At 49.0% G+C, this 24104-nt stretch overlaps 1 protein-coding gene across 1 annotated transcript in view; it reads right to left on the bottom strand.

Moving 5' to 3' along the window:
* Positions 1 to 2058: 2058 nt before the first annotated feature.
* The window catches only part of LOC139052424 (uncharacterized), a 30146-nt gene continuing 8100 nt past the window's right edge, over positions 2059 to 24104 (bottom strand). The window contains exon 3 of the mRNA XM_070529519.1: positions 2059 to 2423. Coding sequence (XP_070385620.1) covers positions 2059 to 2423 — 365 coding nt within the window. The remainder of the gene's footprint in view (positions 2424 to 24104) is intronic.

Genomic DNA, 24104 nt, shown 5'->3' with positions numbered 1-24104 from the left:
ATCTATAGATGGCAAACACGAAAGGCCACAGTAACAGCGAAGCTGTTGTGCTAAAGCACTGTGTTGCGCTAACCTGCTACTGAAATATTTCATGTTGAAGCTCTAAAAAGAATTTGAGGCATGCAAATGAACAGGCATGAAGTAGCCTGTAATTTTGTTGCTATCTTGAAAACGTAGCTATGATAAAATATTTCCTTGAACCTTGGGTATACTGTTGGGAACTTGCAGTGTTATGCTGGAAATATTTGTTTAGCTGCTTTCATTACTTTTATAGCCGTGATTGATTTTCTTGTGCAGGCCTCCTCCGGATATTCATGGGCAGCGATGTGACGCCAAAAGATGAGAAAAAAAGAATGAACAGTGTGCGCAGGCACCTGGCGCAAAAACTTGCTGATGCACAAAGGAAGTAGTGCCGCTGATGCAGCTACAAAGCCCGCCTCAAAAGTTTGTGCAGTTCATGCCACCACACCCTCTGCTGCATTTTTGCTAACTCACTGCACAAGTGAGTCAGCGAAAATGCAGCAGAGAGTATGGTGGCATGAACTGCACAAACTTTTGGGGCAGACCTTGTACAGTCATCATCAGCCTATTTTATGTCAACTGCAGGACGAAGGCCTCTCTCCGCGATCTCCAATTATCCCTGTCCAGCACCAGCTGATTCCAACTGGCACCCGCAAATTTCCTCATTTTGTCGCACCACCTAGTCTTCTGTCATCCTCTACTGCACTTCCCTTTTCTAGGTACCCATTCTGTCACCCTAATGGTCCAACAGTTATCTACTCTATTCATTACATGACCTGCCCAGTGCTATTTTTTTCTCTTCATGTCAATTAGAATGTCGTCTATACCCGTTAGCTCTCTGATCCAAACCACTCTCTTTCTGTCTCAAAGTTATGCCTAGCATTCTTCGTTCCATCGCTCTTTGCGCAGTCCTTAACTTGTTTTCAAGCTTCTTTGTCAGTTTCCAAGTCTGCCCCAAATGTCATCACCGATAAAATGCACTGATTGTATACCTTCCTTTTCAATGATAATGGTACGCCTCGTTAATTTGAAGTCATTGGGACTGCAAAAAAATGTTCGAATTCGGTTTGCCGCGTCCTGTAGTTCTAGGCTCCAAGGGTCATGTTACTTCCAGTTGGCCAACTACATGCAGCATTTGAGAATTTCCACAGTAGCACTCAACAAAACTGCGGATAACGTTCAGCGATCCGATAACTTCCCCGAGAGCGGGTGCTCGGAAGGGCTCGTTAGCGCCGCCGTTGTCGCTGTGATCGCACATTGGCCGCATCAGCGGTAGCTTCACACTCCAAATCTGAGTAGCATGTTTGTCGATCTTTTTCAAAGTTCAGATACGCGGCGAAGCCAACTGCACTGGATTCGCTATCTCTGCGCAGAGTGCATTGATGTGGTCACAATACTCAGCTCCTTCTTCATCAAGTGCACGTGAATAGTCAGCATCAGCATCGACGGTGCTTTCCTTCGAGAAGCCATCGTGTTCAAAACACCGCATGACCAAAGTGGGTTCCACTTGCCTCCATGCATACACAATAACACAAGTGGCCCCGAGGAGGTCGATAGAGTACTCCTTGCCGTTGTCGAAGCAAAGGATTCGCTATCTCTGCGCAGAGTGCATTGATGTGGTCACAATACTCAGCTCCTTCTTCATCAAGTGCACGTGAATAGTCAGCATCAGCATCGACGGTGCTTTCCTTCGAGAAGCCATCGTGTTCAAAACACCGCATGACCAAAGTGGGTTCCACTTGCCTCCATGCATACACAATAACACAAGTGGCCCCGAGGAGGTCGATAGAGTACTCCTTGCCGTTGTCGAAGCAAAGGAGCATGCGCTCGAGCAGGTGGTGGCGGTAAATCTTCCTTGTGTGTTAAATGACGCCTTGGTCCATTGGCTACGCGATCGACGTGGTGTTCGGAGGAAGAAATACCATCCGGACAACTTTCAGGTGTGGCATGACGCCATGCGCTGGGCAATTATCAACAAAGAAGAGTACATTCCTGCCTGTGGCCGCGAACTTGCGGCCAACCTGCCGAACATAATCTTCAGATATTGCGCCTGTGACCCAAGCTTTCTTGCTGTGCCGGTATGATAAGCTCATCTCTTGGCGGCAGCCGTGCATTTTCAAAGCAGCGAGGCTTCCCACTCTTTCCAACTACAAGTAGCGGCAGCTTGTGTTTGCCACACATGTTCGCACCGAACAGAACAATGATTCGTTCCTTGCCCTGCTTTTGACCCTTGACCGCGGTGTCCTTCACTGCAAACGTTTGCAGCATCTTGTAAAAAAGGACTGCCTTGTCAAGGTTGTACACATCGTCTGTACCATACTCGCTAAGCAATGGAGCTAACGTGTGTTCCTTCCAGGCGTCGATGACCCTCTTGTTTGCGCTGCCGCTCTCGCCACAGACTGCTGCGAAGGTCAAATTATTGCGCTCTTAAAAACTGCTGAACCATCCGTTGCTACACTTGAACTCATCGTGCCGAAGTTGTAGAGCCAAGTCGCTGGCCATCTCCCGCAGTATCGTCCCATTGACGGGAAGGTGGGCTGCGTTTGCTTTCTGCATCCAGCGAAGTAAAGCTGATTTCACATCTTGGTACGTGGGAGCCCGTGCTTGCGACCGCTTCAAAAAGAAAAGGGGGACTTATATATGCACTTGAATCCCGCTACAACGAAATTTACGGTGCCCGAAAAAAAAATTCGTTCTTCGTTATCACAGAAATTTGATACGAAACGCAGAAATAATTGCCCAAGCAGCAGCAAAAACTTCTAATGCCAAAAATCTGTAAGCTTGGCTTGCTTGCGCTTCACGGTGAGTAGTGCTGTCACGTGATTTTCACATTCAGTCTGCAGACCCATCGCGACATCGTCTTCACGGACATCAACAAAATTCTTGATTACATCGAAAGCGTCTATCACCTGTGAGGCAGTTGCCTCAGCAGGCACATCCTGTACGTCATCTTCGACATCAGAAGAGTCTTCATCATTGCAGGCGCCTCTGATAATCTCTCATCATTCACCTCTTCATGAACTATAGCACAATCGTCAACACCGATGTATTCATCAAGCTCGAGATCAGGCAACACGTTTCCCATCTTTTCCAGTGTTTTCCAGGCGGCCGTGATCCCCAGTGCCGCTGACGCCTCTTCGTCGGTGTTGCGCTAGCAGAGTCTAAGGATAATGAATAAAGGGAAAATGAGACACCCACCTGTTCGTAGCAATTGCTGCAAAGGAAACCCATACGGGTTCCTCAAAAGAAAAGCCTCATAGTTGAAGAAAAATTCGTCCTGGTCAGGGACTTTTTCTTCAACTATGAGGCTTTTCTTTCTAGGAACCCGTTTGGGTTTCCTTTGTAGCAATTGCTACGAACAGGTGGATGTCTCATTTTCCCTTTATTCATTACTTCTCTCCACCTTGCGGGTTTCCGCAGAACTACTACGTCAGAGTCTAAGGATAGATCTTCGGCAAATCCGGGTGCCTAAAACAGTTTGCAATTATTGAGTGACCCAGTGTGTTCCAGGCAGCAGACATGATTTGCAGTGCCACGTACAGTCGCGGACAGAATAAAATGGACCACGGCGAAGGCGGCCGGAGCGGCTGCGGGGGAGGCGCTGCTATCGCGCTTCGTGCGCTCCCGACGAGAGTACCCAGAGTGACGTCAAACTTCTCCTCCGCACCCTCGCTCTCGCGCTGGCGCTTGTCGCGCTTGATAAATTTCTAGTGCCACGTTCGGCTCCTCTGCTGCTGACGGTCGGGACGAAGGGGCGCATGAATCGCCAGTAGTTCAGCACTTAGCGCTGTCGCGCAGTAGCGGACGGCCGCAGCCCATCGAAGCGCCGCGCTGTGAAGGAACCAAACTCGATGTTTTTCTTTTGTCGGCGATTTACAGTCGCGGACGCAATGAAATGAGCCATGGCTTGGAGCGAAAAACGCGAACCATGCAGTGCCAACAAGTGAAGGCGCCTGATACGTGTTGAGACGTCTGCTCTTGCATGCGCGTCCCTTTTAGTTCGCAGCCTCTCCAGACCTCTAACATCGGCTTAGCGCTATTTAATCCTAGGGCGCAGCGCGAGGTGACACCGCTACAGCGCCGCAACGTCTGTTGCGCTGCCGGAACGGGTTGTCGGGGGTGCACTGCTCTCTGCGCCCAGCTCGCGCTGTTGCTGACGTGTGCCACCATAAAGCCACAGTCCCTATACATTTCTTTTTTCTGTCGCGGGACCACGATACCGCGTAGTCAAATGATAACTGCGGCGTCTCGTCCACTAGACTCCAAATTATCCGTGCGTGATAGGCTGTTGGAATGACGGTGCGCGACCCACTCTTTATATTTGCCCATGCTATCTCGCACTGTTAGGGTTTATTCGCAGGAGATAATGCGACGAACTAAAAGGGACGCGCATGCAAGCGCAGACGTCTCAACACGTATCAGGCGCCTTCACTTGTTGGCACTGGTTCGCATTTTTCGCCCGAAGCCATGGCTCATTTCATTGCGTCCGCAACTGCAAATTTGGTTCCTTCACAGCGCGGCGCTTTGATGGGCTGCGGCCATCCGCTACTGCGCGACAGCGCTAAGTGCTGAACTACCGGCGATTCACGCGCCCCTTCGTCCCGACCGTCAGCAGCAGAGGAGCCGAACGTGGCACTAGAAATTTATCAAGCGCGACAAGCGCCAGCGCGAGAGCGAGGGTGCGGAGGAAAAGTTTCACGTCACTCTGGGTACTCTCGTCGGGAGCGCACGAAGCGCGATAGCAGCGCCGCCCCCGCAGCCGCTCCGGCCGCCTTCGCCGTGGTCCATTTTATTCTGTCCGCGACTGTACATGTCCACCTTCGTGTCTTGGCCGGTTTTACTGTTGAAGAGCAGCCGCTGAATTAACCTCCCGCGGTAAGCGCGCTTCAGGCTCAGAATCACACCCTGGTCGAGAGGGTGTAGGACAGATGTGCAATTTGTCGGGGAAAACATCAGCTCCGTGTTAGTGAGCTTGACTTCTTCGGAGTGATGGGCTGAACAATTGTCCAGAAGCAAGCAAACTTTATGGTCCTGCCGCTTCATGTTGCGGTCGAATGCCACCACCCACTCTGTGAAAATAGCGCGGGTCGTCCGTGACTTGTTGTTCGCCCTGTACTGCACAGGTAGGCTACGGGATCCCTTGAAACAGTGCGGCTTGGCACTTTTCCAATGACTAATGGAGGACGCTTGTCAGAGCCATCCATGTTTGTGCAAAGCAGCACCGTCACACAGTTTTTGCTGTTTGCCGCCGTGACAGCGCTGCCCCTTAATGTCGAGCATCCTGGCCGGCAACATCTCGAAGAATAGCCCGGTCTCATTGGCATTGTAGATGTTTGCCGGCATGAAGTTGCTTAAAATGCCGGCCACATTGCTCACCTTCCAAGCTCCGTCAACGTCTGCGGACATCGATTTGCTGCACATTACTTTTCCGATGATGTTATGGAGGACCTTGAAACAGTTCAGCCAGCCAACGCTGGCTTTAAAATCGTCAATGCCGAGTAGGCAGGCGTGGTTCAAGGCTTTTTGCTGGACGATGCTTCTATTGAGGAGGACGTTCTTGCCTCGTACTTCAACAAACCACGCATGCACCGCCTTGTCCAGCTCTTCATGGAGGGGCCGCGTCACCTTTTTGTGCTTGGAAGATGTGCCTGAAGCAAGTGCCTTTTTTTTACGCTGTCCTTATTTCCTAGAATCGTACACAGCGAACTGGCCGGAATCCCATAGTCTTCAGCGATTGCCACTTCCTTCCTTCCGCTCACAGCTTGGGTGATGATTTCAGCTTTCTGCTTGAGGAAAAGGGTTTTGCGTTGACATCTCGTCCCACGCATGGATGAAAGCTCGTCGTCGAAGAGACACGCTGCGAGTGACGCGACCACGTAAAAAAAAACCCAAAATGGCGAAAGTGCAATCGCATGATTTCGTGTTTACTACGGCTTTGGATTTAACCTAAACTTTTGCCTATAACACTTGTTCTGGTTTTGATTTTGACTGCGAAAATTTCTTTGAAGCGGAAACGCTCACCAAAAATGGCTCGTGCAGAGAAACTTGGGGCTATAATTTCTATGGGATACTGACGGGGAATTAAGAATTATTCGTTGTCCTGGAAATTTTGTTGTAGTGGTATTCATTGTGGCGGGATTCAACTGTATTAGATATATATGAATATGCTAGTACTATTAAGGCCGGGTGTATTACTCTGTAATAAAACTTTGAAATGATCAATCAAAGGTGTATTTTCTATACAGCAACTATCAGCGTAGTCAAGCATGCTTGGTACACAGACCACTATAGGGATGTATTCTCAGAAGATCACTTCCAGAGGTAGTTTCACTTTTGCGAGGATCAACAATGGACAGCTGCACACAAGTATCGGGTAAATGCAAGAATCGTGACGGCTGAATCGTGAAATCTCGCGAAAGTGAAGCTATCGCTCAATGCGATCGTCGGAGAATGTTGCCTCTGGCGGAGGCAGCCAATAGTAGGTACCAGCAGACTTACAGGCCGCCAGGCTTACAAACTGACAGACTTACAAACTGACAGACTTACAGGCTGACAGGCTTACAGGCTGACATACTTACAGGCTGACAGACTTACAGGCTGACAGACTTACAGGCTGACAGACTTACAAGCCAAAATAACGTATAGCCGACAAGCTGACAGGCTGACAGCCTGTTGGATTTCTTGACTGGGTGTATTCAATGTGATGGAGTCCGCGTCCAATATTTCAGACCCGAATGATACTGTAGCTACTGACGACCAGGCATCTCGTTAATACGTGCAGTCGCTTGACAGCTGCCGAGCGCTGGAATCGGCCACAGGACCTACTTGACCTTTGTTCAACACTTGCCGACATTCTCGCCTTATTTCGCACCATTGCCCTTCAGCTGAACTGCTTCAACAGCCAATTGATTTGTGCGAAAATTTGGCCACCCTCTCAACGTTATGGTTTCTTATGTTTAAGTAATCTTTTATATTTAGGCTAATGCTGTAGTGAAATTTCCAGCGCTTTCACCGTTCCCAAAGTGCCGGAATTTTTGTCGGCCTCTGTTCACATTTTGGAGGATGTTTAATAGACGTGGAAACCATTCCGTGGCCCCCTGACCAAGCTGCTCAAAAAGTCATTTTATATCCCTGAGGTCTTGTGCAAGCTTCTGCCTTCTTGCCGTTCATCAACATCCTGATTTCCCTGTCAACTGTATCCCATTTTGACGACTCCAATTCCACGGAAGTTGGCAACGATATAATGTCCACGGGATTAAAGCCATTTAAATCAATTCTACTGTAGATACGACAGCCGCTTTTGCTCACTGTGAATGGAAATATTGTGTTAATCAGCGCCATTCTTAAGCATTTAAATTGACAGTCAAAAAATTATGCGGATTCCATGTATGTGCGAATCGATGTGCGCAAAGCTTTCTGTGTTTGTTGTCATTATCATACATAATCTCCACAGAGTAGACAGGCACTCTCTAATGAAATGCTGTCAATGTTTGCCCGATTACGCCTGCCATTGTGATGCAAATAAACGGAACTTCAACTCATTTTCTCAGAAATAACCGCTGAATGAAATGCTGACGTCATCCTAAACAACATCAACAAGCACCGTAGCGCTCGATCTTATGATGTCCCTATTCGTAAGCTTATATTCGTGATTTACTTTTTATTTCTCTTAGGGAGGGGATGTGCTCTTGTACCCTAGAAATGTCCCTCGGACGTCTCTAATGTGTCATTTTTATTCTCAAGTACCCAATGAAAACTCACCGCTGCAACTTCATGATGTCCCGGTGTCAGGCCACCATGGCGTGTCGCGCAAGTATGCCCACGCTGATTCATTTGGGTTGACATATACTATTTTGTGCGTCATACTTCGCCACATTCATTTTTCAAACTATGCCAGAGCTCGAAAAGGGCGGCCAACTCACTACGTCCCTTTCTTCTGTTTACTTCCGCAAAGTGTGTGTTTATCGCTGTGGTTACCAAATACGCTCAGCGGTATGCTACCACTCAAGCCTTTCTGGCGGCTGAGCAACTTAAGTCACAGGCTTTATTCAACATGGCGTCGATGTTCAATATGGCTGTCCTCAATTACTTTTCGCAGAATTTCCTCACCGCCTTCTCTCCCAGTGTCATCCCTTACACTACTCGCTCCTGCTAGACACAACACAAACACGCAACGACCTTAATGAAGTATCAATTACACGCTAGTTGACATGCTGTCGATGTATATTTCCGCTGAGCACCGGGATTGGAGCGTGATCCTGTCTATGGTGACATTATCCGTCTACATGTATCCTCGCTCAACAACATCGCTCGTTACTCATCACGTTTTTTTTTTCGTTTTTTTGTCGACAAGAGCATAACGTATTTCCTCTGAATGTGCTTTCGGCTTTAGGTGTGACCTTGCACGCCCGCTTATCCTGTAACGTTGACGGCGACCGTTGTAGTCAGGCTGCCGCCTCATTCTGAGCTTCGCAGTCACCAGAGAGCACAGAAAGCTGTCTTCACAAACAAACCACCGGGATTCGAGCCCATCTGCCAAATGCACCATCTTGCATTTGGGAGATGGGCACGCTAACCATTACGCCACCACCTGTCTCCACAAATGTCTGTTTATCTGCCTTCCCACTTCAAGTTTTTGCCGCAGACGCAGGCAGAACGGATGCAGAAACGAACAGAAAAGTAAAGATTGCTTGAGCCGCCAGCTTACACATGACCTTAACTGTGGCAGGTTATTCTCATTGGAGCGCATGTAGGCTTGCGGCTGCGTGCACATTGTGGGTCGCCTTAGCTTTATTGTAAATTTGCTTTCACCGACTCTTTTCAGCTAAAAATGAAATGCCGGACAAAAATGAGACCTACCGTTAAATATTTTTTTCTTGTTTTCTAGGTTTAAACCAAAAACACTCATTTACACAAATAATGATTTTTTTAAAGAAATGGCATAAGGATACTATATTCCGAGGTCATGTTGTGTCAATATGGGCCGGCACCACAGTGCCGATGCACGTGGCAGGTTACCGAATGAAGAACACAGGAAACGACTGTTTTTCTGTTCTCGCAGCATATTGTACACAGAACACAAGGCACCCACCACCATGACACCCTAATTTTGACAACAGCGACACACAATGGCGGACTGATATACTTCCTAAAGGGTGTCATGTTATTTGTTCATCGCAGAGCCGCAAGCACAGGTTGCGTCCTGCGTATACCGCAGCCACGTGCTATGGCCGCGCTCCGTTTCCTCTGACAGTGTGGCCCCCGGCGGCTTCACGAGCTCCCGTAGGTGGCGGATTGGACTGTCACTCCATAACCTATTTGCATAGAAACGACGGCATGATTGTTAACATATTGTTGGCTTGGATATGTTTGGCACGAGGCCCAAGACCCTGTCTTCTAACACGTTCTTATGTTTGCGTTCGCGTCTCTGTCTTCAAGGGACGGGCACCGTAACATGCTGCAATGGTGCTTGCGTTGAGCGTATGTAAGGCGAAAAACGCGGTTCTAAAATGTCTGTTCACTAGCTTGTGCAGTAAACCCATGTTTATAGAATTCGCGCAGTATGGTAGTAGTACAGTAAGAGTCACGAGTGTGGCATACGTAACCGCAAGCGTCACGTTATGGTCGCAACTTGTCGGGACAGCGTAATTGTAATCCACAGACCCTGCCACTAAGGAATACGTGGCTAGGCATGGCTGATGAATAAGTATTTGCGAAGATTTGTTTCCAGTAAAGGTTTGTTACCAAGAACGGCGGGAGCTTATACTGCCACAAAGGACGAATGCTCGGCGGTGACCCCAATCATTTACTCGGCACATCACGCATCTACACTGGAATTCAACTGGTTTCGCCAACTCTTGCTTATATTCTCTCGCCCTTAAGCTGTGACTTCGCCTGCTACAAGGGCCCCAGCTTTTCCTCTTTGTCCCCCGCTTCTTTCCCAATCTGCTGAGACGTGCTTCCACTGATGCTTGCTCCACCTTTTTCTCAATAAATGAAGGCATTCATTCATGCATTCCTAAGTTACTGCAGAAAATAGCATGTCTTTATCTCCATAACCACTCTGTCTCTCACCCGAACTCTCCCATCGCAAACAAAGTTGCTGTGTTGCAAATGGCTGGGCGTCACATATACACTTTTCTAGGAATGGCCAGTAGCACGGCTGGCAAGTTTCGGTGGGTGACGAGACAGTATATAGAACACCTCCTCTGCCATATCCACACTCAGTGCTCTGCTTCGGGAGCTACTATTAGCCGCTACGACGAAGTACGAGATGAAAGAAACCTAGCTGGGCTGGTCGCGGGCAGCTCTTTTTGGATTCGTGATGCGTCGATTTAAAATATACGTATTTCTTATCTAAGCCTAAATGACAGCGATATAGGCGAGGTAAGTTACGGTAGCTCGTTGGCTTGAACTAACGACGCTTTTCACGCAGCACTTTCATCTTACGCGTGTTTGCGAACGGGAATGAAAGACAGGAGGGTAACAAGCCTTCCTGAAGTGAAACATTCGGAATAACCCTTTGTTTGGCGGTTGGACATAAGTCGGGGGTCCCCGATACGAACCACCTGCAAGTCTGTATCACCTTGCAAAGGGGAACTCAGATAAAACGTTGTCAAACGGATAGGCTTTTATCATAAGGTTATCATTATTGAAATTCCTTACCGTGAGCTGAAAGCCGACTAATAAGCATTTAAATGTTTTGTGTGATTACAACGTCCTGCTAATAAAAGGTTGCTGTGCTTCACAGCCCCCGAAATTAAAGAGTAAGTTATGAAAAATAAATTGGTGAGGTAAATGTGTAAACGCAGACGCAAGAAAAGGCCCAGTCTGTTTCCCAATATTCCCTCAGTTAAGATGGAGCACCTCTATACCCTCACGTTGTAGTAACGTCAAGAACAAAACATTTCCAAAAGAGTCACTCACGAATTTTACTCATTATAAGGTGAGCTTGCGCTGGAAAAGATGATGATGATATGTAGTGTTTATTGGCGCAAGGGCCAAGTGTGGCCAAAGAGCGCCAAGGCAGTGATGACGAGTACTGAATGAACTAATGGCTGATGTGATGTGGCTGTAGAGAGGCCTAAAACTAAGAGCTATAAGTTGCATAAAATACACAAGGAATAAAAGTATGAGAATGGCTGAAGTAGGGTATGCTATAAGTATAGGATGTACAAGAATGGTGTAATAGTGTTACATGAATAAAAATGGAAAGGTGATTGTTGTTGACGAATAGCACAACAGCCTCCGCTGATCCCTTGAGTACAAGGGCCTGGAGGCATGTGCTAGAGCAAAGGTTCACATCGCAACAGTGGCTTCTCGCAAGAGGCCGTGTTACGAATTTCTTGCACAGAAAACGTGCAGTGTGTCAACGTCGTTTAAATAGGCTATGGTAGATTGCATGTGAAATAGTGGTTCTCTGCCTAGAAACAGTGCCAGGTGAAGTGGTATACACTGAGTGTATGCTAAAGGGAAGTGTTTTTTCCTCTCGACTAGTGTTTCGCGGCATTCTAGGAAGACATGCTGAACACTGAGTGTCTCCCCGCATCTACTACATATTGGACGTTCACCGCCACTCAACAGAAAGTTATGTGTACCGTAAGTGTGCCCTATTCTGAGACGACAGAATAGGACATCACTTCGTCTGGACTTGGTCAGTGATGGCCAGTATCCTAAATGTGGCTTAACTGTGTGGAGTTTATTATAGGTTTCAGAGTCCCATTTATGCTGCCAGTAGGTTCTGAGTTTTTTCCGTAAGTATGGCTTTAGGTCTGAGACCGGAATGGCTGCGGACATGTTGGAAGCTTTTGTGTCTAAGGAGGTAGCAATTCGGTCTGCCAGTACGTTACCTTCAATACCTCTGTGTCCAGGCACCCAGCATATCGTTACATGTTGGCCAGAGGCATAAATGGTACAGAGGAGAGAGAAAAGATCTGCAATTACTGGATTTGTGTGGTTGAAGCATGACATCAATGTTTTCACAACGCTTAATGAGTCTGTGTATATGACCGCCTTATGTAATTTTAACTTTAATGTGTTTCGCAGCCGACCACAGTGCATACGCCTCTGCTGTAAAGATGCTTGTTTGAGGGTGCAGAACATCAGACTCGGAAAAGGATGGGCCGACGGCTGCGTATGACACGCCAGCATGTGATTTAGACGCATCTGTGTAATACTCTGGACAAGGGTATTTAAATTGTAACTCCAGAAAATGCATATGAATGTGCGCCTCTGGAGCCTGCTTCGTTACCTCCACAAATGACGTGTCACAGTCAATGATTCGCCACAACCACGGTGGAAACGGCTTGGCAGAAGCCATTAGACTATTTTCGCGGATACGAACATCCATCTCCTCACTCAGCTTTGTCACACGGATCGAGAATGGCTCTCTGGCTGTAGGTTTGTTACGAAAGAGTGTTGCAGAGGTCATATCGTTTATGGTGGGATAACAAGGATGGTTTTTGTTAGAATGTACTTTCAGAAAATAATTAAATGTAGAATATGACCGCTGCAGATCGTGCGACCATTCATTCGATTCGACGTAGAGGCTTTGAATCGGACTCGTCCTAAAGGCGCCGGTGGCGAGGCGGATACCTAGATGATGCACAGGGTCCAGCATCTTCAGAGCACTGGGTGTAGCTGAGTGATACACAACGGCACCGTAGTCTAACCGTGATCGTACAAGGCTCCTGTAGAGGTTCATGAGGCATTTCCTGTCGCTTCCCCATGTTGTATGTGAAAGTATTTTCAGGATGTTCATTGTTTTAAGGCATTTAGCTTTCAAATACTTGATATGAGGAATGAAGGTTAGTTTTGAGTCGAGTATTATGCCTAAAAATTTATGTTCAGTGTTGAGTGGTATGTGTTGTCCATGTAGCATAATATCAGGTTCTTGTATCAAACCTCTCTTTCTAGAAAAAAGTACACAGGAGCTTTTGAGGGGGTTTAGCTTGAAGCCATTTTCATTTGCCCATTGTGAGACCTTGTTCAGCCCGAGTTGTACTTGGCGCTCGCAGACAGCAAGATTACAAGACTTAAATCCTAATTGTACATCGTCTACATATATTGAATAGAACATTGAGGATGGAATGACTTTGTGGAGGGAATTCATTTTCACAATGAAGAGGGTGCAGCTAAGCACGCCTCCTTGTGGCACACCAGTCTCTTGAGTGAATAACCTGGACAGGGCATTGCCCACTCTAACACGGAACGTGCGGTTAGTCAAGTAGTTTTCTATCGTATTTAGCATGTTGCCGCGTACGCCCATCGCAGATAGGTCTCGAAGGATTCCGAATCGCCATGTTGTGTCATAGGCTTTCTCCAAGTCCAGAAATACAGAGAGAAAAAATTGTTTGTGTATATAAGCCTCTCTAATATTGGCCTCAATGCGAACAAGCTGGTCTATTGTTGACCTACCCTCCCTGAAACCACATTGAAGGGGATCAAGTAGACGGTTGCTTTCGAGGAAATAGATTAGACGCCGATTTACCATTTTTTCATATAATATACACATGCAGCTTGTTAGTGCTATTTGCCTATAACTACTGGCTAATGCGGGGTCTTTGCCTTGCTTATGAATTGGGATGACAATCGCTTCTTTCCATGAGGATGGAATATGCCCCGATACCCACATGGAGTTGTAAAGGGACAGAAGTGTGTTCAATGTTTCTGGATGCATATTCCTGATCATTGCATACATTATGCGGTCAGCACCTGGTGCTGAGTTGCCGCAGGAATTTAGAGCAGCCTTCAGTTCAGCGAGACTAAACGGGCGGTTGTAAGGTTCATCTGCTGCGCATTTTCGTTCAAGGCGCTCTCGCTCTATGCGTTCCTTGAACTTTAGGAAAGTTGGCGAATAGTGTGATGCACTAGAAATATTTTCAAAATGTGTGCCCAGGAAGTCTGCCTGATCTGTCATGGTGTTGCCTTGAGCGTTTACTAAAGGAAGCGGTTGTGCTTCCCTGCCCTTTAATCTGTTCACCCTGTTCCATACCTTACCCTCATCTTTGTAAGAGTTGATACTACATATGTATCTTTCCCAGCTTTCTCGCTTAGCACCTCGTCGTGTTCTTCTGCCCTGTGATTTCGCCTTCTTGAAATTAATGAGGTTCTCCGTAGTTGGAGAGTCACGAAGCAGGCTCCAAGCTTTATTTTGTTTTTTCCGTGCCCCTTTGCATGCGTCATTCCACCAAGGCAAACGACGCTTATTGGCAAGTCCGTTAGTTTGTTTTACGCATTTTTCAGCGGCGTCAAAAATAAAACCAGTTAAATATGCCACATCATCGTCTATGTTTAAAGAACTCAAATCATCGTATTGTAAATATGTGATTTCTTGAAACATTTTCCAATCCGACGAGTCGATTTTCCATCTGGGAATCTGTGGAGCGGGATCAGCTCGTTTTGTTAAAGTTAAGAGAATAGGGAAGTGGTCACTTCCGTAAGGGTTTTTTAGGACCTTCCAATCAAGGTACGTCATTATAGATGGAGAGGTTATGGTTAGGTCTATTGATGAGTATGACCTATGTGTGGTGCTATAAAAGGTGGGTTCTTTTTTATTGAGAAGAACTGCACCGGTACATAAAAGAAAGTCTTCTATAGTACGCCCTCTTGCATCACAGCGTGAGTCGCCCCATAGCGTATTATGTGCGTTCACATCACCTGTTAAAATGAATGGTTCCGGAAGCTGATTGACTAGTGTTTCAAGATCCCTTAGTTGCAAGCGATGTTCGGGTGGTATGTAGAGGGAACAGACCGTAACCAACCTGTCGAAAAGAATCGCCCTAACCGCTACTGCCTCAAAATTAGTTTGAAGGTGGAGGTGTTGGCAAGCAACTGACCTCTGGGCTATAATAGCCACGCCACCAGACGCGGCATGGCCATCATCGCGATCTTTCCGGAATAATGTGTGTTGTGTTAAGAAATTTGTATTTGATGTTTTCAAGTGTGTTTCCTGAACGCAGAACAGCCTAGGATTAAATTCTTGTATTATTTCTTTGATATCATCTAAGTTGTTTAGAATGCCACGGGCATTCCAATCAATAATTTGTACATCCATTTTATGAGGATGAGAAATGTTCTGTGTTCAGGTGTGTAGTGGTGTACTTTAGGTAACAGGACCGTCGTCTGGCCCTGTTATGGGTTTTTGTTTGTTTTGGCGAGCTCGAGAGAGCCATGCCGGTGTTTCGGCACCAAACGTGCCGGTGTTGTGTCCATTGCCTCCTGGGAAGCACTGGACGCCCGCGCGTGCGGGCTTCTCGCTTGTTTGTCAGACCTCGCCTGGCGAGGCGTGGTCTTGAGGCCCGACGTACCCGGGGTAGCCGGCCTCTGTGTCTTGGTAGGTGGCGCAGGTTTAACTGCTTCCACCTCGGGGGCGGGGGATGCCACAGCCAACGACTCGCTGTGCGCGGGCCGGGCAGGTGGCGCAGGCCGGTGCGGCGCTGCCCCCTGACGCGTCGCATCGGCGTATGTTTTGGTGTGGAATGGGGAGCACCTTTTTCGTGCTTCCTTGAAGGAGATATTTTCATGTACCTTTAAGGTGATTATTTCTTTTTTCCAGTTGGGACAAGATCTGGAGTATGCTGGATGTTCACCTTCACAGTTTACACAGTGAGGTGTTGCTTCACATTTATCTGAGGCATGGCCTTGGGCTCCACATTTCGCACATGTAAGTTTACCACGGCAGCTCTGCGACCCGTGGCCAAATCTTTGACATTGGAAGCATCTTCTTGGATTAGGGATGTATGGTCTGACAGCTATCTTCGTGTATCCAGTTTCTATTGTTTGTGGCAGATCGCAAGTGACAAAGGTGAGGATCAGGTGCTTTGTAGGAATTTCTTTATTTTCTCTTCGGATAATGATTCTTTGTACGTTAATTACATTTTGCTCTTTCCAGCCTTCTAACAGCTCTGTTTCGGACAAGTCAATGAGATCTGCATCAGATACTACACCGGGTGCTGTGTTCATAGACCGATGGGGTGAAACGGTAACAGGTATATCTCCAAATGCCACAAGTTTATTTAGTTTGCTGTGCTGTTCTTTATCATGGATTTCAAGGAGGAGATCCCCGCTCGACATTTTGGTGACCTTATAGCCTGGGCCAAGTGCATCAGTCAAGCCTTTAGCAACAAGGAAAGGAGATACGGTTCTAGCTGGTTTTTCTGTTTTTTCGCTGTGAACGACTTGGAATCGGGGGAAAATTTCTTTTGGTTTGAATAGGCTTAGAATTTCATTGGTGCGTCCCCTCTTTTGAGGGTGACGATCAAGCAGACGTGGAAAAGCAGGTGTTCCCATAATATTTCGGACATTTTCGGCGGCAATGGTGGCCACCCACCATGGAGCCCAACAGGGGGACGTTGTAGCACTTGTGTAAGGCTGCAGACGCCAGCCGTGCATTGCTGCTATAACCTAATATAACATACCCAAGGGAGGGCACATACACAAGGTTAACCCTAGCCGCCTAGAAAAATTAGGAAGTGACGGAAGAGAAGAGATGATAGGACAGTAAAAGAAAGACGATAGGAAAGAAAAAGATTGAAGAGGGGGACAGGAAAAGGCGACTGCCGATTTCCCCCGGGTGGGTCAGTCCGGGGGTGCCGTCTACGTGAAGCAGAGGCCAAAGAGGTGTGTTGCCTCCGCCGGGGGGCCTTAAAGGTCCGATCACCCGGCATCGGCTCAACCTCCAGGATCCCCCTTTCCCCGGACACGGCTAAGCCGCGCACGACTACGCGCGGGAGGGTCCAACCCTCGTGTGCTCGGGTCCGTGGTGTCGCAACACACCAAACGCCTGCTGACGCAGACGCCCCTGCGGGGGCGCTGGAAAAGAGAATAACACTGAAACATAACGATGGATGCGCGCAAAGTGCTTCCTCTGATTCCGATCTACGGATCAAGGCGTCGGTTCGTCAGATTGGAATGCTCGTACATTGCAGCGCAATTTCGGGTCGTCAAATGTGATGGAGAATGTACGCCAGTATTCGCTTCACGCGCGCAATCTGATATGATAACGCTCTTTCGCTATTGAATCTGTGACAACATACTGGAAATTTAGAAACACATGCAGGTGCATCTTGAGCTAACTGATAACTTTAGAACTGTGGTTAGACGCTACAAAAGCCGCGCCCCCACCCCCCTATAAAAAAGAATACAGTTGTTTTCAATATTAGCTGAAACATAGTGCTTGTGGTTTAAAAAGGGCCCCCGGCTCGTTCAGCACGGACGTGTTTTTCCGTAGCTCCGGATTTTCGCCCCGTTTGCTGGTTTCTTTTCCCCGCTACTGGAACTTTGTTGTTTATGGACCGCTTTGGCGGTTCGTAATTACTACTGGCGCCTATCTACAAGGTACAGAGGGCAAAATGCATGTCTAGAACGACCGAACTGCGTGCTCCGGGCCGCTCGGAGCTACGTGCGCGACATCTAGCGATAACGCCTGGTTCGAGACGGGCGGAGTGTCGGCATGCGCGGCCAAGCTGATAGCACTGCCTGTCTTTTCGGGGCTCGCAGGCTGCTGCGGCTTTACCTTCTGCTTCTGTCGTCAGAAGCGCTGATGTGCGCTGCCAGTCTGCGAAAGCGCATACGCGGCGGAGCGCACGCCACTGGCTTCTCTTTCTTTTTTTACTTTCTTTTTGTGCACTATCAAAGCTCTGGCAGGGAGCATTTCACCACAGCATTCACGCGCCGGTGTACTGCATCGTCACCCTAGCCGCGAGCCTTATATCAGTGATCGAGGTTTGGCAGGCTGCATTTGCCGGCAAATGCCAAAATCGGCATGCCATTACTGAAAGCATACTTCGACCTTAAGTGTGGCGTATACACAAGATCAGATATGCGATAACCTGAATAAAGTTTTCATCCCTACAAGTGAACAGACGAGATGCGTAAAGGCATCGACGATGGCGCCGCGACTCACAGTAGACCAAAGGAAAGCCATCACAGAGATGGGCCGGACAATGAGCCAAAGAGCTATAGCTCAAGCTACTGGGCGCCCTTTAGCCACAGTCAACAGAGTACTGCAGACATTCCACAAAGAAGGCCGACTTAAGGATGCTGCGCGCGGCCGGCCACCAAGAGCGACGACGGAAGAAGTAGACAGGCTTGTTGTCGCAGGAGCAGCAGATGATCCATTCCTCAGCGCCAGGGAGCTTCGTGACATGTTCGCTTTGAACGCATCCAATCAGACAATGAGGAGCAGGCTTCATGCAGCAGGTGTGAAAAGTAGAATAGCTCCGCAGAAAACACAACTGAGACAAGCGGATCGGGACACGCGCCTGGAATTCGCGTCTGTGGTGGAAGACTGGACCCCAGACAATTGGAGAGCAGTCGTCTTCAGCGACGAAGCCACTTTTTGCACGCGCTGGGACCAGCAGAAGCGGGTGTGGCGGCCGGAGAAAGCACGGTAGGACTGTAGTCTGTTTCAATGTGCTCGCACGTCTGAGAATATACCCGGAGTTTTTTTTTAGGCTGTCAAATTTATATTTTAAAACCAGTGAAAGGTAGGTGAGTGCAGTGTGAGTTGTTAAACTGTACAGCACGGTGGGCATTATGTAGGCAATAGAGATGAAAGACGCATAAAGAACTTAAATTAGTATATTTTATTTTCGGCTTCAGGGCGAAACAATAAATCGCAAAATTAAAGGTCGTGAATGCATAATGCGAGCTCAGTTCTTACGTTTACGTTTTTTGAAGTATAGAAAATCAAAATCACACTTTTAAATGTTCGTTAGGTTACCTTTTCTGCATGGCAAACCCACAAAATTGTATCCTTAAGCTAAGATGTGGCGAATTTTAAAACAGCGTGTGTATTTTATCATATAAAAGATGTGTGATTGATTTCGGGTATTATACTGTGCGCTGCGACGTCATATTAAAAATCTACAATGCTGGAAAGCCAGCTTAATGAGCTCGCGAACGGACATTTTGACGCTCCATATTTTGAACCATAATGGGCTTCAATCTCTTTAATGCGTTGCACTCTCGTCGTTTCCAGTCCTTCACTGCTACCACATCAGGTATCATTAGCTCTGATGGCAATTTGATTCCTCTAATAAAACCGGATTTCCCTACCACCATGCAGGGACGAAGAAAAATACATTTGGAATGTGCGCAGCAGCGGCCGTGTTTCAGTCAGCGTGTGGGGAGCCATCAGCTACGATGGACTAGGACCCCTGTACCGCATTCCTGGGCGTATGACGGCAGAAGTCTACGCGGAGGTGGCAGAAAAGGGCAAGATATAGTCCGGCGTAACGCGCGCGCGCGGCCACGCGCGGCGCGGTTAAGCGACGTCGGTGAAAAGCGCGCGCTCTACAGTCCGGCGTCCCGGCGTAGCCGGCGTGCTTAGGCGCGCTTGGCGAGCACAACGCCGCCGGCACGGACATAGAGCGTGTTCTATTTCACGCGGATGCCGCTAGACCAGAATGCACTGCGCGCTGCAGCGGCAGCAAGCAGAAGGCAGAATGGCGGCCTGCGGTGCGCGTACTGACAGTGCGGCTGTGGTTTTTTGAACATCCCTGTGGGATGACAGCGCGAGTGAGGACGCCTGCTTGAAGCGATTTGCAACCTTCCATGTGTATACGATGTGAAACGCATGGACCACCGCGACACAGAGCGCAAGAACAACGCGTGGGAAGCTATGCGAAAGCAGTGTGGTCTCGCCACAGGTAAGCTGCATTTCGCAGCTCCTGTACTAGCTGGTGGTAGTCGCCGAGTTGAGGGCGCTTGTCGAATAGCTTTCGCATGTACATACATGGTCCGCTTCCGTTTTTGACGTAGCCGAAGTACTAGCAATATGAGTGCGATGTCCTGGCTGTCAGGCACTGCGGCCGCATTTCGATGGGGGCGAAATGCGAAAAACACCCGTGTGCTTAGATATAGGTACACGTTAAAGAAGCCCAGGTCAGAAAGAAAGTGGTTTTCGCACGTAAAACCTTTTGTCTTTTTTTTTCTGGCTGTCAGGACAAGTTAACGCCATCCCGCGAAAGTTTTCATTTTAGCGCACAAACCGCGCGGAACGAGAAGCGCGCGCGCTACCCGTACGAGGCGCATGCGCCATGTAAACAGCTGTTCGCCGCGGCGAAGTTGCGCTCCCGGACGCACAGATGGCGCCAGCCTCGAGCTGCGCGCGCACGCCGAACTCTAGAGGAAGCAAATTTCTTGCACCACTGGCGTCGCTAGCGCAGCGTATCCGACTTCGCCTGCCGCGGCCTGGCGCGCCGAGAACGCCGGACTATATCTTGGCCTAAACGGTCCTCTTGCCTTATGTGCTTGATGGGCCGTTTCCGGATGGGCTCTATCACTTTCAACAAGATGGAGCTTCTGTGCACTCAGCCAAGACTGTCCGAGACCTTTTTGAAAGGCTTGGCGTTATGACCCTTCCATGGCCTGCAAGAAGCCCTGACCTTAACATTATAGAAAACGTGTGGGGACTGATGAAAAGCCTATCCAAGAAATCGGGACTCTCCAATTGCAATCCGGACGGGCTATGGGAAGCCATTGAAAATGAGTGGGGACACCTCCGCAATGACCGCGCTCTCGTCGACTCCCTCTACGCGTCACTGCCGAAGAGGATTGAGATCCTAAAAAAATCTGGGGGAGCCCCTATTCGGTATTAGTTTGTCCTCTCCATCCCCTAATAAACAGTAAGCTTGTGGAAAAAATAAAAGAACGTGAAATGAGAAGCCAGCAATCTGTTTTCTTTAATGACCAAAGAAGAACAGTGAAATAAAGACAAACCCGCCGCTTACACTTACTTCGCGGCACCTTTAATACTAATTTGCCTTCCTGCAATTGCCGAAGAACGAAAACGGCCAAACCTCGATCACTGATATAAGGCTCGCGGCTACGGTGACGATGCAGTACACCGGCGCGTGAATGCTGTGGTGAAATGCTCCCTGCCAGAGCTTTGATAGTGCACAAAAAGAAAGTAAAAAAAGAAAGAGAAGCCAGTGGCGTGCGCTCCGCCGCGTATGCGCTTTCGCAGACTGGCAGCGCACATCAGCGCTTCTGACGACAGAAGCAGAAGGTAAAGCCGCAGCAGCCTGCGAGCCCCGAAAAGACAGGCAGTGCTATCAGCTTGGCCGCGCATGCCGACACTCCGCCCGTCTCGAACCAGGCGTTATCGCTAGATGTCGCGCACGTAGCTCCGAGCGGCCCGGAGCACGCAGTTCGGTCGTTCTAGACATGCATTTTGCCCTCTTACGTCGTCATCTACACCCTCCTGCTGCACCGTCGAGCTCGAGTTCTTGTGCGGCTTCGCGAGTGCGAGTGCCCCCGCGGCACTCGCCGCGCCGGCGCGGAGCATCCAAGCTGCTGTCTGCTGCGTCGAGGGAGCGGAACATTACCGATGCAACTGCCATCCAAGCCAGGGACGTCTCCTCCGTGGGGACAAGTGTAACGGGTGAAGGCGGCACCCTGAGCATGGATACCACCAACATGGAGCAGAACAGCCCTGCTGTCGTGGCGCACACCTCAGCCAAGAGGACGAAGGAAGCTACTGGCCTTCCATCGGATGAAAATGTAGCTCCAGCAGCCCCGAAAAGACCTCGCTCATCACAAGGCCTGCCTGCACGACCGACAGGCACGTCTCCGGAGTCGCCAACGACGTCGTGGTACAAAGTGGTTATCAAGCCTCGTGCTAGATATGACATGTCCACTCTGCACAACCGTATCATTCAAGCGGCCCTGGACGCCTGCCTCGAGACTTCCCCATTTCAAGGTTTTGCTCTACACAAACACACTAATGCGGTCTCTGTGGTATAAAATTTTTTAAACAGGGTTGAAGTACCTCAGACAGGCTGGCCAACGTTTCGATAGGTGGACCTATCTTCGTCAAAGGCGGCCTCGTCATCCTCGGCGTGTTAGTTTTAAAGGGTTAGTGCAGTGACGTCACGTGCGGGTGTTGTCGCTGGCGGCTGGTTTTCAAGAGAGAGATTACAAGAGGGAACAGGCGCTGTCGTTCGACGTCTGTGAGCCTCATTCTCAAGACGAAGGGACAAGAGCGTGAGAGTGGGCACGCGGGGAGGAAAGAAAAGAAATAGAAGCAGACAAAAGGGAAAAAAGGGAAAAAAAGGAGGGGGAGCCAGGGCCGTACCAAGACACAACAAAGGGGGGGGGGGGGTGAAAGAAAAAGAAAGTTAAAATGAAATCTTTAAGAAATACGGGGGCTTGGGAGCGTGTTGGGGATGCGAAAGGTTAGGAGGTGTTCAGGGGGAGACGTTGGCGGCATGTTTTTGAGGCATTAGAACGGCCGGTCAAGCAATAGGTCGAGTAATTTTGAAATAGTTAAGGTAGCGACGAGGAGTCTGCGGTGCAATGTGTGGGGTGACTGAAAGGCAGCGGCATGGTCTTTCAAGGGGCACTGCCCCACGCGCTTAACGTAGGTGTCGTTACGGCGGCATCCAGAAGGCGATACTCTGGGTTGAGGCGCCGAAAAAGGCATATTGACTTCGGAATGTGTTGTCGAGGGGGTTTCAAAAAAAAGACTAAAAAAGGGGGGGCAGGGGGAAGGGGGGGGCGAGATCGGTATAGCAAACAGGAGGGTGACGCGTGCAGAAGCGGGCGCGGGCAAGTGTACATGGAAGAAGGGGATCGTACAGTTGGTATAGACGTAAAATCCTGAAAGAGTACATTAAATTGAGTAGTAGGCAGGAAATTTTTTGTATGGGTGTCTGCTATGGCACTAGTTTATAAACTCGAAGAACTGCAACAAATACAAGTATCAGAAGAGTGTGTCCTTCCAGTCCAGGCGTACCTTGCCAGTGGTACAGATTTAAGACGCTACGTGGTGAATGGCGTTGACCTTGACGAAGAACCCGAGAGGCTCCTGCAGGAACTATCGTGCCCACACACAAGGTCGTGGCTGCTCGCTACCTAGGCAGCGGTCGTACGTGCCTAATCACGCTTCAAGGTCCTAATTCCCCACCTGAACGTATCCTGTATTACGGCTGCGTACTGCGCCCGCGCCCGTTCAAGCCTTCCGTTGTGTACTGCTACTCTTGCTTTAGACAGGGACACATGAAATCATCCTGCCCCTACCCACCTAAGGACGACACCATGGAGCCTGAACCGTCGGCATCGTTTAGATGCGGCCTATGCCAAACAAACGATCATGACATCACTTCCACGACGTGTCCTACGAAGTTGAAGGCCACTAAGAAGGCTCGACAACGCCATTCTCGACAGCCAGCAAGGACCCCTCGAGATTCATCAATGAAACAAGTCCCTGTGTACAACCGTTACGCCGTTCTGGCCTCACTGGAAGAGGACGCTAGCCAGGTGACAAAAGCAAGTACAGAGACAAGTGATGCTGCCACTCGTACCTATAGCGCAGCTGTTAGGTCGTCCACTTCAGGACCGCAACGGGCATCTCAATGGATAGAAGACACGCCGCTTCCTTTGGCAGACGAAGAGTTCGAGATCGACGCTCGCCTCGCCAACCTTGAAAGGGAGATCCAACGTCTCAAGGAACACCGTACAGTGCTCCGGCGTCGTCATGACGGAGCGCGGCCGTCGCGTGTCGTCGTCTATTCCTGCTCATATGGCTAACCCGGCATCTGTGTCGAAGCCTCTTTCACCCCAAGAACTCCTGCGCTTCGTTGCGCAACAGCTCCAGCATCTCACCTCGGTTCTACTGGCCAATCTTAATCTATGATGGCTGCTACGTCTTCAAGAGTGCCAGAAGGCATCTTACAGTGGAACTGTCGCGGCATCGCGGGGAAGGTCGGAGAGCTGCGTCAGCGTCTCAGATATGGGAAGCTGCGTGCTTGGGCTCTACTGCTTCAAGAATCCAACGGCCTGCCACCCATTCCAGGATTTATGGCATACTCATCGCCTTCAATGTTGGATCGTAGGAGTGCTACGCCCGATGTCCCTCCAGGAAAGGTTGCAGCGTATGTAAGATGCACTCTTCATCAGACTCGTGTTGATCTTTCATGGTGGTGTACTCTATGGCAAGAAGTCGTGGCCGTATTGGTTCGTCTCCAACGCACGGACGTTATCATCGTTTCATACTATGCCCGCCCTTAGAGCGGTCGTGCGGCTCGGTTGTGTCTCGGCTGGCTGGCGCACCTACGACAGAAACATCCTGGTTGCCC

This window comes from Dermacentor albipictus, unplaced genomic scaffold (genome assembly GCF_038994185.2).
Source record: "Dermacentor albipictus isolate Rhodes 1998 colony unplaced genomic scaffold, USDA_Dalb.pri_finalv2 scaffold_22, whole genome shotgun sequence".
Classification (NCBI taxonomy): domain Eukaryota; kingdom Metazoa; phylum Arthropoda; class Arachnida; order Ixodida; family Ixodidae; genus Dermacentor; species Dermacentor albipictus.
Note: the sequence above shows the minus strand (reverse complement) of the source record. Positions and strands in the feature narration are given on the sequence as shown.